General features: G+C 68.5%; 1 protein-coding gene across 3 annotated transcripts; it reads right to left on the bottom strand.

Annotated features, from left to right (window-relative positions):
- Positions 1 to 4,208: 4,208 nt before the first annotated feature.
- LIMK1 (LIM domain kinase 1) lies at positions 4,209 to 13,659 on the bottom strand. Of its 3 annotated transcripts, XM_054847568.1 has the most exons (17): positions 13,412 to 13,463; positions 10,755 to 11,420; positions 9,628 to 9,791; positions 9,361 to 9,499; positions 8,912 to 9,021; positions 8,642 to 8,833; positions 7,703 to 7,808; positions 7,432 to 7,616; positions 7,167 to 7,350; positions 6,931 to 7,017; positions 6,566 to 6,697; positions 6,403 to 6,462; positions 6,238 to 6,303; positions 5,984 to 6,140; positions 5,809 to 5,864; positions 5,551 to 5,708; positions 4,209 to 5,434 (listed from the first exon to the last, which is right to left on the bottom strand). In XM_054847568.1, exons 2-17 carry the CDS (start codon positions 11,190 to 11,192, stop codon positions 5,281 to 5,283), a joined length of 2,388 nt encoding a protein of 795 aa, XP_054703543.1. In that variant the 5' UTR covers positions 11,193 to 11,420; positions 13,412 to 13,463; the 3' UTR covers positions 4,209 to 5,280. The 3 variants fall into 3 exon arrangements, with proteins under 3 accessions (XP_054703543.1, XP_054703545.1, XP_054703544.1); XM_054847570.1 differs by lacking the exon at positions 9,628 to 9,791 and having other exon boundaries at positions 11,324 to 11,420; positions 13,412 to 13,659; XM_054847569.1 differs by lacking the exon at positions 9,628 to 9,791 and having other exon boundaries at positions 13,412 to 13,457.
- Positions 13,660 to 14,473: the final 814 nt, after the last annotated feature.

Genomic DNA, 14,473 nt, shown 5'->3' with positions numbered 1-14,473 from the left:
GGGGACGAAGCCCCGCAGGGTCCATCCCACAAGCCACCCCGAAGGACGGGCAGAGGCGGCAGCTGGACAGGGGGGCCACGCTTTCCAGCCTCTGAAGCAGCCAAACAGCCTCCAAGCTGGGGCTAAACTTGTTTTTCCCAGCACGGAGAGGATGAGCCACATCATGCACCCCACGGTGCCCCCCAAGATCTGCTCCAGCCCTCCTGATCCGAGCCTGTAAGGGCTGCCCCGATGGGTCACTTCTCAAGCTGGATCCCTGCAGGGCAGCAAATAGCCCCCATACACATGTCCTGGGGTTCCCCAAATTCTGAACCCACATGCCAGGGTCTCCCAGCCCCCCAAACCCATGTTCTGGAGTCTCCCAGCCGCCCAAACCCGTGTGCCAGGGTGTCCCCATCCTTGTACTCTCTGCAAGCAGCTCCGGTCCCCAGTCAGGGTAGGGGGCCTGGGGGCTGCCAGGGGCCGCGCTCCCCCACGTCTGGCTGGTGCCAGCCCCTCGGAGGGGCTCGGGCGTGGGGTGAGCTCCGTGGGACGCTGGCACAGCAGTGGGGATGGAGAGTCACAGCCATCCAAACCCGCAAGCCCAGGTGGTCCCACCCCAAGCCCCGGTCACACTGCCTGACCTCCCCCCCGGCTGAGCCTGCTCACAACTCATCACATGTCACCAGCCCCCACAAAACCCCTCGCAAAGGATTCACCAGCCAGTGCTGCCCATCCCTGGTGCCGGGCCTGGGGACCTGGTGGCACTGGGGAATGAGGGGAGTCCCGGTGTCGCCTCGAGCTCCCACCCCCCAGCCCATCACTTACCTCCTCTGGAGCTACGGCCGGGAAGGGGTTTGCACCAGAGCCGGCAGAGGACGGCAGCGGGACCGAGGAGAAACAAGTTTTCCCATCAGAAGTGGGTGAGGTTTTCCAGGGCCCCCCGCTAAACCCTGGCTGTGCCCCCCCAGGCCCCTGTGTCCCCCCAGACCCACCAGCCGGGTCAGGGATGGGACCCACGTGTCCCCGATCGGCAGAGAGAGGCAGGTGGCGATCGGGGACGGCAGCGATGCCGCGGGGAAGCGCGGGAGAGCCGTATCCCCAGTGCTGTGTTTAAAAAATGCCACGTTTATGTAGACCCTACAAAAACTGCTGGCGAGCCAGGTGGCAACGCGTGGCCCACGGGATTTCCCTGCGCGGGGCGAGCCTCACCTTTCAGGGACCAGAGCAGGTCAGCGTGCCTCTCGTCAGCCCCATCCTTGGGGGACAGGGAGCTGGAGCAGCAGCCCTGCTTCCCACCCCCACATCCAGCACCCCCGTCCCATGCCCTGCCGAGAGGGGAAACTGAGGCAGACGGGTACCGACCCACCAGCATCAGCCTCAGCACCCTGCGGGGGTTTCTGGGGTCTGGATTTGCCCCATGGAGCCACCATGTCCTGGTGACCCAGTGACACACGTGACCCAAGGAGGTGGCTCCTGTCCCAGCCCAGGCTGCTGCGGGGGGAGGGGGGGGACGGGGGGGGGACGGGGCTGTGACAGTGACACCTCTCTGCCCAAATCACAGAAGGAGGGCTCCTGCAAAGTCCTCGGTCCTGAGCTGGAAGGGCAGATGCTGTGCCCAGGGGACAAAGGGTTGTTCTGGGGACGGTGCCAACCATGACAGAGGCCCTGCAGAGCCCGGCACCAGGCGCAGGATGGTGGAGCAGGGGGGTGTAGGACAGGAGGGATCTCCTGACATCTCTAGTTCTGGCTCAAAGCAGGGGTGGGCAGAGCCACAGAACTGCCGGTGGAAAGGGCTCTGGAGGTCCCCACTGCCACCTCCCACTCACCACCAGAAAATCCTCGTGTGGGTGAGCCTTTCTGCGGCCAAGGATGGGGGACCTGTCCCCACGTCCCTGTGGACTGGACACGCTGGCTGGACCCCCATGACCCCACTCCCCATGTCCCTGTGGTTCTGGGTGCCCCACTGGACCCCAGAAACCCTTCTCCAGCTTCCCACATCCCTGTGGAGCCAGGCACCCTGGTGGGATCCCAGCAGCCCTTCTCTCCAGCTCCAGCCGTCCCCATGGAGCTGGGTGCCCCGAGGGAGCCTAGCACCTCCTCTCTTTGCACATCTCCTCAAACCTCGTGAGGACCCTGCTGCCTGTCACCCCCTGCCCGCAGGCAGCCGCTGTGCCCCCGGATGGTGCCCACCCTGCTGAGATGCCGGGGGAAGCCACACTCGCCCTCCCACCTGGTCGCCCAAACTTACCCAAGCAGAAGGTGATAAACTCGGTGGCTGATGGCTCGTCCCCGTCATCGCAGCGGGACATGGAGCTCTCAGTCTGGGCCTCGTGCGGGACGCTGGGGGAGGCTCTGCTGAGCGGCGCCACCTCAGCCGTGTCCTTGCCGGAGCCACCGGTGCCTTTGGCCACCACCAGCTCGGCAGCACTTGGCTGCTGGCCTGCCAGCAGGGACGTGGGAGGTGGGGACACCTGGCTCCCCGCCTGCAGCAAGGGCCACCACGCTGAGCCGGGACCAAGCCTGGGCAGAGCCCTGCCGGGGATGTCCACAGGGACCACCTCGGAGGGGGACAGAGCGGGAGCCCAGGGGGGACAGGGGGCACGGGGGCAGCTCTCGGTGGCCTGTGCCTTGGTCTGGGTGCCCTTGTCCCTCCTGGGAGGTGACGGCCGGGGCAGACAGCCAGGTGCTGGGACCGGGGGTGCTGAGCCCCTCACGCCGGCATCGGGCCAGGCCGGGGGGGGCTGCAGGGGCGAGGAGCCCTGCGAGGCTGCTGCTGGCTGGGTGGGGGGCTGGGGGGGAGCCGGGTGCCGCACACGGCGGCGGCCAGATTTGGGCACAGGGTGCTGCACACCCCTCTTGGGGGGCCGCGGGTGGGTGACGGCCGTGGTGTGGGGCCACCAGGGCTGTGCCGGGGCCACCTCCCTGCCCGGTGAGGGGGGGGTCCCGGCCGGCGGCTCAGTCTGGGATAAGTCACTGGTCACGGGGGTGACCGAGCTGCCACCGCTTCGGCCCTGCTGCGGCCGGCTCTCCCCCTGCCCAGCACCCAGGGTCCCCTGCAGGGTCACCAGCAAGTGGCCCGATGGCACCGGCCACATCAGGCACAGCCAGCTCCACAGCTCCCTCCAGCTGGGCTCGGGGCTGCAGGGGGACCAGGGGTCCTGTGGGGATGGGGGGCTCCCACTGCCAGGCTGGGGGTCGCCCGGGGTCCTGCTCTCCCATGGTGGCAGGGGGTTGAGGACCATGGTGTTTCCCAGGGGCGACGGCTGCAGTGGGTCCCCTGCGGCTCCGATGTTCCTGATGGTGTCTTGCTCTCGGAGCAAAGAACTGGTGCGGTGTGATGTCACTAAGGGCGCCGTGATGGCACCATGATGCTGGCAGAGTGTTTGCTCCTGTCCCTTCACCAGGGTGATGTGGACAAGCAGACGAAGGAGCCACCCTGGGGGGGACTGAGCTGCTGTCACCTCCCCAACCCCCCTGGTCCCTCCTGCGCTGAGGCCGAGCATCCCCGGAGCGATGAACCGTGAGGTTTTCCTGACGGGGGGGTCCAGCCTGGATCCCAGGAGCCCTTTGGGCTGCGCCATCTCTGTCCCTCCTTGCCAAGCTTCAGCACCCCTAGGGACATCCTTGGGGACATCCCCCGCTCCCTCCCTTGTCGCCCCCCCATGAGCTCCAGGTTTTCTCTACTCAAAGCTCGACCCCTCTGAGGATGGGGATCCCGCCCCGGGGACCTTAATTTGGTTTAGGAAGGTGAAGAGGACAGAGGGACAGCATGGGACGGCCACGGGCCACCACTGCGTGGGGCAGGGGCCACCTCGCCGTCCCCTGGGGCTTCTTTTACATCGAAGGCAAAGCTGCTCCACGGCGCCTGCAGCGATGCGGCTCCAGAACCTGCCTGTCACCGCCATGGGCTCTGCCATCGCGTGGGGGGACAGCGGGCAGGGAGGGGACACCAGGCTTGGGGGTCCTGGGGGCCAGCCGGGTGGTGCAGGCAGGGATGGCGTGAGCCCCAGGGCTGGGGGGGACCCACGATGGGGTTGGAAGAGCACGAAGGGGGACAACAGTGCTGCCACCCGCCACGGGGGTGACCGAGCCTGGGGGATGCCACAGAGTCCGGCATCGCCGCCCCGCCCCGAGCAGAGAGTCCAGCCCCTCCTGCCTCAGTTTCCCCAAGAGCTCCCAGCCCCCCCAGGGGAGGCGAGCAACTCCCAAGCAGGCCGGGCAGCGAGCAGGGAAGGATTTATTGACTCACGGCTCGGGGTACATCACAGTTTGAGCTCCCTTCCCGCCTCCGGAGAGGACGTCGCCTTGGACTTCCCGGGCAAAAGTGCGCGGAGAGGCTTCACAGTTTCATCCCTTCAGGAAAGCAGAACCGAGGCAGTGACAAATGGCAAACGCTACGTCGTATGAAAAAATAATACAAACTCTTCTCTTTAAATATCTTACAGAAAAATGAACCTGAATAAAGAGCATGAAAAGCACCGCACGGCGCAACTTCCCCCACACCCCAAAACCACCCCAGGTCAAGGGGACCGAGATGAGCCGCATCCCCACATCCCTCTGGACCACCCGGCGCTGTCCCCAGGGATGCGCGGTCACGGATTAGCACGGGCAGCAGGGACGTGGGGGGCAGCGGGGACCGCTACGTGCCTGTCCCCACGCCACGGGGGTGTCCCCCCTCCGTGGACTCCTCGCTCGGCCGGGGGTGCCGGCAGCCCCCCAAGCCCGGGGTGCCAGCAGAAGCAGTGTGAGAGGGGCCGGCCGAGGATGAAGATGTTGCTTCAAGGCCGCCCCAGGACCCACGCTGCCCCAGGGGGGCCGGGGGCCATGCACCCCCCCCAAAGGAACGGGGGGTCCCTCCTGTGTCGCAGTGCAAGTTCACAGAAAGCCAAGGCACCGCCGCGAGGCCGCGGCTCTGTATGGGGGAGCCCACGGGGCTCGTGGGGGTGCAGCGGCCGCGCAGCTCCCGGGCGTGCAAAGGCGAAGCGAGCCGGGGCAGGGGGGGCCATGGGGACAGTCCCCGCGGTGCGGCCGGCCGGGCTTGTCCTGGGGTAATAGCTACGGCGTGGGGGGGTGCACAGGGGCCGTGCAGCCCCGGGGAGAGCCAGCTCCCAGGGACGGTGCGGGCAGCGGTGCGGGCAGCAGCACAGGCAGCCCGTGCAGAGGAGCCGGGGTGGGGGGCTCGTCCGGGGAGCCCCAGGGATCCAGCCCTGGGGGTGGTGGCAGCTGGAGGAGACGCTGGCGGCGGGTGCAGCTCCTTCTTCCACAGCTTCAGAGGGGGTGCAGGTGGGGGGCGGGGGTCTATCGGGGGGGTGCGGGCAGCCCGCCCTCGCCCCGCCGGTGCGTCTCCCCAAAGGCTCGGTCCAGCTGCTCCAGCTGGGAGCTCAGCGGCAGGTGGATCTCCAGGTGCATGCGGAGGGTTTCCAGCCACTGCTCCAGCTTGCTGAAGGATGGCCTGAGCGAGAAGGGGGGGGACACGGGGGGGACACGTGGCAGCTCTGCTGGCCCGTCCCCCTCTCCCCACAGCAGCTCCCCCCCAGCTCCCCTGGGGGACGCGTCCCAGCCGCTCACCGCTTCTCGGGGTCCAGGTCGCAGCAGCAGACGGCGATGGGGAAGAAGCTGGGGGGGCAGGCGGGGGGGCAGTAGCGGTCCAGGAAGCCCCTGACGTTGAGGCCGAAGTCGGTGGTGCGGGGCAGGTAGTCGGGGTCGGCGCTCACCCGGCCAATGATCTGGGGGAGGGCAGGAGGGGGGAGCGGGCTCAGCCCCAAGGGGGGACCCCAAACACAATGAGGACCCCCACCCCAAGGGGGGGACCCCAATGGTACTTGCCTCACACAGGACAATGCCGAAGGAGAAGATGTCCACCTTCTCATCGTAGCTCCTTCCTGCGGGGACAGATGGGTCAGGCCATGCCACACGTCCTGTCCCACCAAGTGTCCCCTGCTTGGGGACAGAGTCCTGGCTGGCCACGTGCCCACCCCCCTGGCACCATGGCCAGGCTCACCGTTGATCATCTCGGGGGCCATCCAGTACGGGTTCCCCACCACCGTGTACCGCTTCTTGCGATCCGGTTTCTTCAGGTTCTTGAGATGTTCGGGCTGGTTCTTCTCGTCCACCATCAGCCGCGCCAGCCCAAAATCAGCCACCACCACGCTCTTGTTCTGGGTGGATGGAGAGGGGTGAGGTATGGGGGGAGCCATGCAGGGGGCCGAGACCCCCACCCAGCCGGGGGGAGGACACCACCGAGATGGGACTCACCTCCCGCACGAGGCAGTTGTGAGAGTTGAGGTCACGGTGGATGATGTTCATGGAGTGGAGGTAGGCCTGGGGGAAGGATGGGATGAAAGCGAGGAGCACCCCCTCCCCACGGTCCGCCACCCATCAGCACCCATCCCACCCACCCGCTCCCTCGGTGGCACCCACCATGCCGGCGGCGATGTCCTTGGCGAAGCTGACCCGCTGGCTCCAGGGGTAGTGGCTGTCCTGGGGGCAGGAGGAGGGATTTGCCAGAGAAGAGAGGAGAGGGGTCCCCAGCCCCAGTGGGGCTGTGGGGTGGGGGGGGCTGAGCTGTCCTCCCCGTGCTCACCATGCTCTTGATGAGGCCCCTCAAGGTGCCCCCCTTGATGTACTCGGTGATGAAGTTGAGCCTCTTCTCCTTGTACAGCACCCCGATGAACTTCAGCACGTTGGGGTGCTCCAGGCAGCGCATCACCTTCACCTGCAGTACCCCCCCACGCCGGTGACACCCTGAGGAACTTGGCACCCCCCCGAACAGACCCGCTGCTCACGTGTTCCCCGTTAAACAGGCAGGGCTGCCTGCACCCCACGGTGCCTGGCCACCCCCACGCCAGGAGTCACGCTCAGCACCCCATGTCAGGGTGAGGGTCCAGACAGCCCCATCCCTCGTGTGTCACCCCCAAATCAGGGGGATTAAAGAAAGGGGATGCTCACCTCTTTCAGGAAGGTCCTCTGCGTCTCCTCATCAAAGCGGATCAGCTCCTTCATGACCATCACTTCGCCCGTCTCCCGATGCGTCACCTGGCAGGGAGCGCAGGGGATGAAGCCACCAGCTCCCCGCTGCTACCCCCACCTCTGGGAACACCCCAGGGGAGATGATACCCCCCCTCCCTCCACCCCGGGGAGCTGAGACCCTCACGCTCGTGACACTTGTGACCACCCAGCCCCACCTTGATGGCCTGGCCGAAGCAGCCCTTGCCCAGCACCTCGCCGTGGATCAGGTCGGAGGGGCGGAAGATGCGATGGGCGCGGGAGACGACGCGCAACGACTCGGAGCGGCCGATGTCCTTGCGCTGGGATGCGGGCGAGCCCACCGAGCCGGAGCCCGGAGACTTGTCCGTGCTGCAGCTCCTCCTGCGGGATGGACGGACAGAAGGGAGGGTCAACCCCAAGGAGGGACCCCAAGAAGGGAGGCGGGCGAGCCGGGGGCCTTACATGACGGTCCGCTGGCGCATGGCACCGGGGTCCCCGCAGGGTGGGGGGGCCGGGGAGCGCAGGGGGCTGCACGAGGCGGGCAGGGGGCTGCAGGCAAGCCCCGACTCGCGGGCAAGGGGCTCGTGGGGGTCGTGCTCAATGGTCAGCTGGAGCAGGCGGCTGGTCTCCTGGATCAGCAGGTCGATCTGGGGGCAGAAAAGGACGGCAGGGGTGGTTTGGGGGCACCCCCGGTAAGGGGGTCGGTGGCGGGGACACCCCGGGGGGAGCGTACCTCGTCCAGGGGGACGTGGCCGATGGGGGTGCCATTGATCTCCAGGATGCGGTCGCCCACGTGGATGGAGTTCTTCATGTCAGGGCTGATGCAGTCTGGATCCACCCTGCAGGGCCAGCAGGCAGCGGGGTCAGTCCCCCGGCCCCGACACCGTCACGAGTGGGGATGTGCTGGGGCACTGCCCACGAGCCACCCCAGCCAATGGGGACTGGCTGTCGTGTCCCCTGTGAGTCACCTCTGCCAGATGGGGACATGCTGTCACGGTACCCACGAGTCACCCCTGCGAGAGGGCGACGTGCAGGCGACCTGCCCACGAGCCACCCAGCCAGACAGGGACACGCAGGCACGCTGCCCACGGGTCACCCCTACCAGATGGGGACACAGGACCTCTGCCCACGAGCCACCCTTGCTTGATGGGGCCAGGCTGTCACAGTACCCATGAGTCACCCCTCCGGGACGGGGACACGCAGTCATGGTACTCACAAGTCACCCCTGCTACTTGGGGACACGCAGGCATGCAGCCCACAGGTGACCCCTACCAGATGGGGACACGCAGGCATGTTGCCCACGAGTCACTCCTCCTGGATTGGGGACGTGCTGGCACGGTGCCCACGAGCCATCCCAAGCACACGGGGACACGCCAGCCCAGCACCCACACAGCACCCCAACGGATGGGGCGATGGCAGCATGTCACCCCCAAGCCACCGTGATGGCCGGGGACACCCCTGATGCCACCACGGACCCCACAAACCACCTCGGCAGTTGGGCACACGCCACCACGGTCCCCTCTGACCACCCCCAGCCGGTGGGGACGCACCAGCCCCATCCCTCACCCTCCAACCCCAAAAGGTCTCTGCGGGGTGGATCCCACCAGCAGAAGGGACGCGGGATGCCCCCAGCCCCGGGGAGGGGACGGTGGCAGAGGGGACACAGACGCACTCTCGGACGCGGACGGTGCGGGGGTGCTCGGTGCCACAGCCCTGGTCGATGGAGACGGAGAAGCCGCGTTTGCCGTCGGAGCAGGCGGGGATGGAGACAAGCGTGACGGTGTGCGGGATGCGGGAAGCCGGCGAATCTGGCAGGATCTGCTCGATGACCGGCGTCACCACCATCTGGTAATAGCAGTGCCCACTGCGGGGCCGAGAGGGGGCCGGTGGGTGGGGGGGACACGTCCCCTGGCACCCCCCACCCCCCTGGGCTGGGACATACCAGTAGAGCTTGGAGCGCTCCACCAGCGCGTAGGTGTCCCCGTCCCCGATGAACGTGCGGCAGTTGAGGCAGCTGAAGCACTCGGGGTGGTACTTCTGCTCCCCGGCCACCTGCGGGCAGATGCCATCAGCCCTGGGGACCCGGGCATCCGGGGCACCGAGCGTGAGTGGTGCTGGGAGCACCCATGGGTGCACCAGGGCTAAGGGAAGGGCGGGCTGAGCCGTGGAGTGGCGGGGACAGCCGTGCCACCAGGCTGGGGCTGGCTGCTGGGACATCTCCCTACCGCCCCGAGCCTCCCCCCTGCACCCCAACGTGGGGACACCCCAGCCACCCCCAGAGCCCAACCTGTGCCGGGGGTCTGCACCCCCTCCCCACCTCGCCCCCTTGCCAGGGAGCTCAGCCGTGGGTCAGGGCTCCTTGCCCCCCACCGGGGCCCCCCCGGCGCTCACCATGACCAGCCCCTTGGTGATCTGCTCGGAGCAGCCGTGGCAGAGCTCCCCGAAGCGTGCCCAGTAATCCTTCTTGCAGTACAGGCGCCCATCCTTCTCGTAGTACTGGTGGGACAGCGAGGCCCCGCACTCACAGCACCTGTAGCAGGGGATGGGGACCCCCTTGTCACCACGTCCCCATCGTCACCCCGTCCCCATCGCCACCCCGGGGACAGCCAGTGCCCATCCACCCCACGGTGTCCGCGCGAGATCCTTCCCGTTTCCTACCCTGCTGCAGGGCCACCGCATCCGTGTGTCACCGTCCCCAGGGTGGCAGCAGGCGGCTCCGGGGGTGCCAGCACAGGCGGGTGGTGCGGGGACGTGTGGGGACACCGGGGGGGACAGGGCGGGGGACACAAGGCAGGGACAGGCATGGGGAGGGAGGTGCCAGCCTGGCCACGGACACACAGAGGGACGTGCCACCGTGGTCACAGGCACGGCAGCCTGGCGCAGACACCCAGGGACGTGCCACCCTGGTCACGGAGGTGCCAGCCTTGGGGCGCAACGTCCTGGGTGCTGCAGGGGGTGATGCGGGTGCAGGGAAGGTGGGGCGCAGGGGGCTGGGGGGGGGGCGCAGGGGGCTGTGCAATGGGAAGGTGCGCCCAGGGGCGCAGAGGGAGCTGTGAATTTTGGGGGGTGCACAGGCAGGGGCAGGGGTGCCGTGCAATGGGGTGCTGCGTCAGGTTGTGCAGGGGGGTGCAGGGGTGCTATAGGGGGTCGCTGTAGGGGGGTGCACAGGGATTGCCGCAGTGTCCCGTCCCGTCACGTCCCCCCCCCCCCCGCCTCAGCCAGGGGCGGGCGCCGCGCGCGGGTGGAATACAAAAGAGGCGTGATGTCACGGCGTGGAATTTCCCCACCCCATGACGTCACCGCGCAAGGACTCCACCGCCCCACTGCGCAGCCCGAAGCCTCCCCTGGGCCCGGGGGGTGTGGGGGGGGCGGTGGCCAAGGGGGGGGGGGGGGCTGCGCGGCCCCGCCCCCTTAACCCCCGCGCTGCCGCCGCCGCCCCACGGGGCGGCCGCATCCCTCCGCCTCCCACGCGTGACCGGGCTGAGGACCACGCTCCCTTCCACGGCTGCAAGCGGGGAAAGGGCGGGGGAGAAGAGCAGAAGGAGCGGGAGGAGGAGGAAGAAGGCTCCTGCACCAAGCCCGGAGCTGCCGGAAGCCGGTCTCCCGTGGGGGGGCCGGACCCAGCTGCGGCCCCCATAGAGGTTTCGCCGGGGCTGATGGCCGGGGAGGGGGCGGGGAGCCGAGCATGGGGGGGACAGGCAGAGCAGCCCGGGGGGGGGGGGGCAGGCAAAGCAGCCCGGGGGTCCGGGGGGGTGCAGAGTCCGGCCCAACCCACTCCCACTCACTTGGCTCCAGCGCTCAGGACGCGGCTCTTCCTCAGCACCGCCACCAGCATCCTCCACGGGACGGGGGGGAACCGCCCTGGTGCCCTGCCGCGCTCGGCACCCCCAGCCCCACGGGGACCCCCGCCAGGTCCCCGCCACCCCCTGCGTCCCCCGACACGGGACCTTCCTCCTCCTCGGTGGCTCCCACCGCTCGAGCTGCCGGGAGGGCACGAGTGAAAGAGGAAACAGGGAGGGAGGGGGCCGGGTGACATCAGCCCCACGCACCCCCCCGTCACTGGGAAGGAAGGGACAGCGCAGGGGGACAGCGTCGTGCAGGCAGCAGAGCCCTCTGCCAGGCTTGGCATCACACACGGAGCCCTGCCTGCACCCCGCTGCCTGCACCCCGCTGCCTGCGCTGCCCCGCTGCCGGAGGACACGCAGCCACGCTCGTGCGAGCATCCGGGTGCGTGCGATGGCCCCGCACGAGTCCGTGCCACGGCCGGAGCAGGGGTGGAGGCAATCTGCTGTCCCCGGCCCTGCGGAGCATCCTGTGTCCCCGAGGCCATCCCGGCTGGACCGCGGGCTCCTACCGGAAGCAGTCGGCGTGCCAGTCGGCGTTCAGCGCCTGCAGGTACTGCCCATCGTAGATGCCCTGCCCGCAGCTCGCACACACCGGCAGGTCGGTCCCTGGATGGAGGTGGGGGGGACACGAGGGGGACAGGGCTGTCACCCTGCCAGCAGCACCCAGGCACATCCAGGATTAGGTCCCTCTCCCCAGGGGGAGGAATATGCCCCCACCCCCCACCCCGTCATCATCCCGTAACAGGGACAAGGTCGTGGCACTGATGTCCCTGGGGTGGGGACAGGGCAGGGCATCAGCAAGGTGGTGCCACCTCCAGAGCTCCCGTCCCCTGGGGACACTGCTGTGGGTGCCCGCGTCACCAGGGGTGCTGGGTGCCCACGGGTGTGCATATGGGGTGCAGAGGTTGCTGGGGGGCACAGGGGGTGGCGTTGGGGACCCAGGGGTGTCCCATGGAGGTGCTGGAGGGGATGCAGGGCTCGGCCAGCACAGGGGTGGGGGGCGGTGGGGACACAGCAGGGTGCTGAGCAGCAGGACAGATGTTGGGGGGGCACAGAGATGCTGGGGATGTAGGGGTGCCTGGGTGCTCGCAGCTGGGTGTGCAGGAGGGGCGGGATGGGGAGCACCCACTGGTGTGTGGGGGATGATGGGGTGCAGGATGGGGGTAGGGAGGGATGGGATGCAGGGGTGCAGGATGGAGACAGAGGGTGCAAGGGGGGTGAAGTGGTGCAGGACGGGTGCAGGGAGGGACACAGGGGTGCAGGATGGGTGCGGGGGGGTAAAGGATGGGTGCACAGAGTGCAGGGGTATGAAGGGGTGCAGGATGGGGGCAGAGGGTGAAGGGGGGATGCAGGGGGGATGAAGGATGGTGTGGGGGATACGAGGGGGCGCAGGATGGAAGGGATGTAAAGGAGGGATCCAGTGGGACGTAAAGTGCATGGAGGGAAACAGAGGGGTGCAGGATGGGTGCTGGGGGATGCAGGGTGCATGGGGTCACACAGAGAGGTGCAGGATGGGTGCAGGGACACAAGGTGCTGGGGGATGCAGCATGGATGTGGTGCAGGAGCAGTGCAGGGACACGGAGGGGTGCGGGATGGGTGCTGGATGGGGGACTGCAGGATGGAAAGGGGTGCCAGGGCACACAGGGGGTGCAGTGGGGCGATATGGGGGGTGCAGGGAAGAAGACAGGAGGGATAGGGGTTGTGGGGGGATATCGGGGTGCAGGGAGGGAGCTGCAGGGTGTTTATGGGGTGCAGGCCGCGGTGCTGGCTGGAGGGGGATGTGGGGGTGCAGGGGGTGGGGATGCAGAAGGGGTGCAGGCAGGATGGGGTGCCATAGGGGAACACGGGGTATGCAGGGGGAGATGTGGGAATGTGGGGGTGCAGGGAGGGTGCAGATAGGGATGCGGGCTGGACGGGGGTGCAGGGGGGGATGCAGGCTGGACAGCAGTGCAGGGGGAGATGTGGGGGTGCAGGGGGGATGCAGGGGGTGATGTGGGCTAGATGAGGGGTGCAGGGGGTAATGCGGGGGTGCAAGGGGGCTGCAGGCTGGAAGGGGGGCGCACAGAGGGATTTGGAGATGTACCTTGTGGATGTGGGGGGCTGCAGGCTGGAAGGGGGGTGCAGTTGGGGGCTGTAGGGGTGCATGGGGTGATGCAGGCTGGATGGGGAATGCAGGGGGGGAGATGCAGGCTGAACGGGGGTGCAGGGGGAGATGTGGGGGCGCAAGGGGGATGCAGGCTAGAGGAGGGGTGCAGTGGGGATGCAGGGGGTGATGTGGGCTGGATGAGAGGTGCAGGGTGTGATTTGTGGGTGCAGGGGGAGATGCTGGCTGGATGGGGGGTGCAGAGGAGGATGGAGGGGTGCAGGGGGGGATGTGGGGAGGACGTAGTCTGGATGGTGGGTGCAGGGAGGATGTAAGGGTGCAAGGGGGGACGCGGGAGTGCGGAGAGGATGCGGGGAGGCCGCAGGCTGGCTGAGGGGTGCGGGTGAGCCGGGGGGGGGGGGGGGGCGCGGGGCCCCAGTGGCGGCGGAAGCGCTGAGTCAGGCGGGGGCGGGGGGGGGGGGCGGCCCGGGGGCGGGGGGGGAGGGTCACGCACCTTCGTCCTCTCCCATAGGCTCGTCCCTCCAGGTGCAGCACAGCAGCATCAACCTCATGCAGCCGCACCGCCCGGCGCCGCGCCAGGCCTGGCCCTGCCCCCGGCCCTGCCCCCGGCCCGGCCCTGCCCCCGGCCCGGCCCTGCCCTCGCCCCGGCCCCGGCCCCGGCCCTGCCGCTGCGGCTCCGGCGGGGATGGCCGGGCGGGGATGGCCGGGCGGGAGCACGGCGCCGGCGCGGCCGCCGGGGGGCGGGGCCGGGGGCGGGGCCGGAGAGAGAATGGAGGCGTGGTCTGGGGTGGGCGTGGTCGGGAGGGACGGGGCGGGGCTCGGGGTGAATGAGGGCGGGGTCGGGGGAATGGGGGCACGCGGGGCTACGGGGGCACGTGGGGCGCTGGGGCTGTCACCGTGGGACAGGGCACGGGTGTCCCCAACATCCGACATCCCCCCTGGCTGTCACCGTGGGACAGGGCACGGGTGTCCCCAACATCTGACATCCCCCCCGGCTGTCAGTGTGGGACGGGACATGGATGTTCTTTTGGGTTCTTGGGCTGTTCACCATGGGGCAGGGCATGGACATCCCCATCTATCCCAGGCTGTCACCGTGGGCAGGGCATGAGTGTCCCTGTCATCCCCTGGGCTGCCACCATGGGGCACGACATGGGTATCCGTCTCATCCCCCAGGCTGTCACCATGGGACAGGGCATGGCTGTCCCTTTGAGTCCCTGGGCCGTCACTGCGGGACAGGGCATGGACATCCCCATTATCCCTTGGTCTGTCACCATGGGGCAGGGCACGGCCATCTCCCTGTATCCCAAGGCCACCACCATGGGACAGGGCACGGACCTCCTCCTGGGTCCCGAGGCTGTCACCACACAACAGGGCATGGATGTCCCCGCGTTCCCGAGGCTGTCACCGTGCCACCAGGCATGGGCATCTCCCTGGGTCCCCAGGCTGTCCCCTCACCCATCCCCTGTGTCCCGGGGCCGTGAGGCAAACAGCATCCCTGGACCAAGGGCGCAGCGCGTCCCCAGGCTGGGGCAGGAGCACAGGACAATGGGGCAGG

The sequence above is a fragment of the Grus americana genome, chromosome 19, assembly GCF_028858705.1.
Source record: "Grus americana isolate bGruAme1 chromosome 19, bGruAme1.mat, whole genome shotgun sequence".
NCBI classification, from domain to species: Eukaryota; Metazoa; Chordata; class Aves; order Gruiformes; family Gruidae; genus Grus; species Grus americana.
Note: the sequence above shows the minus strand (reverse complement) of the source record. Positions and strands in the feature narration are given on the sequence as shown.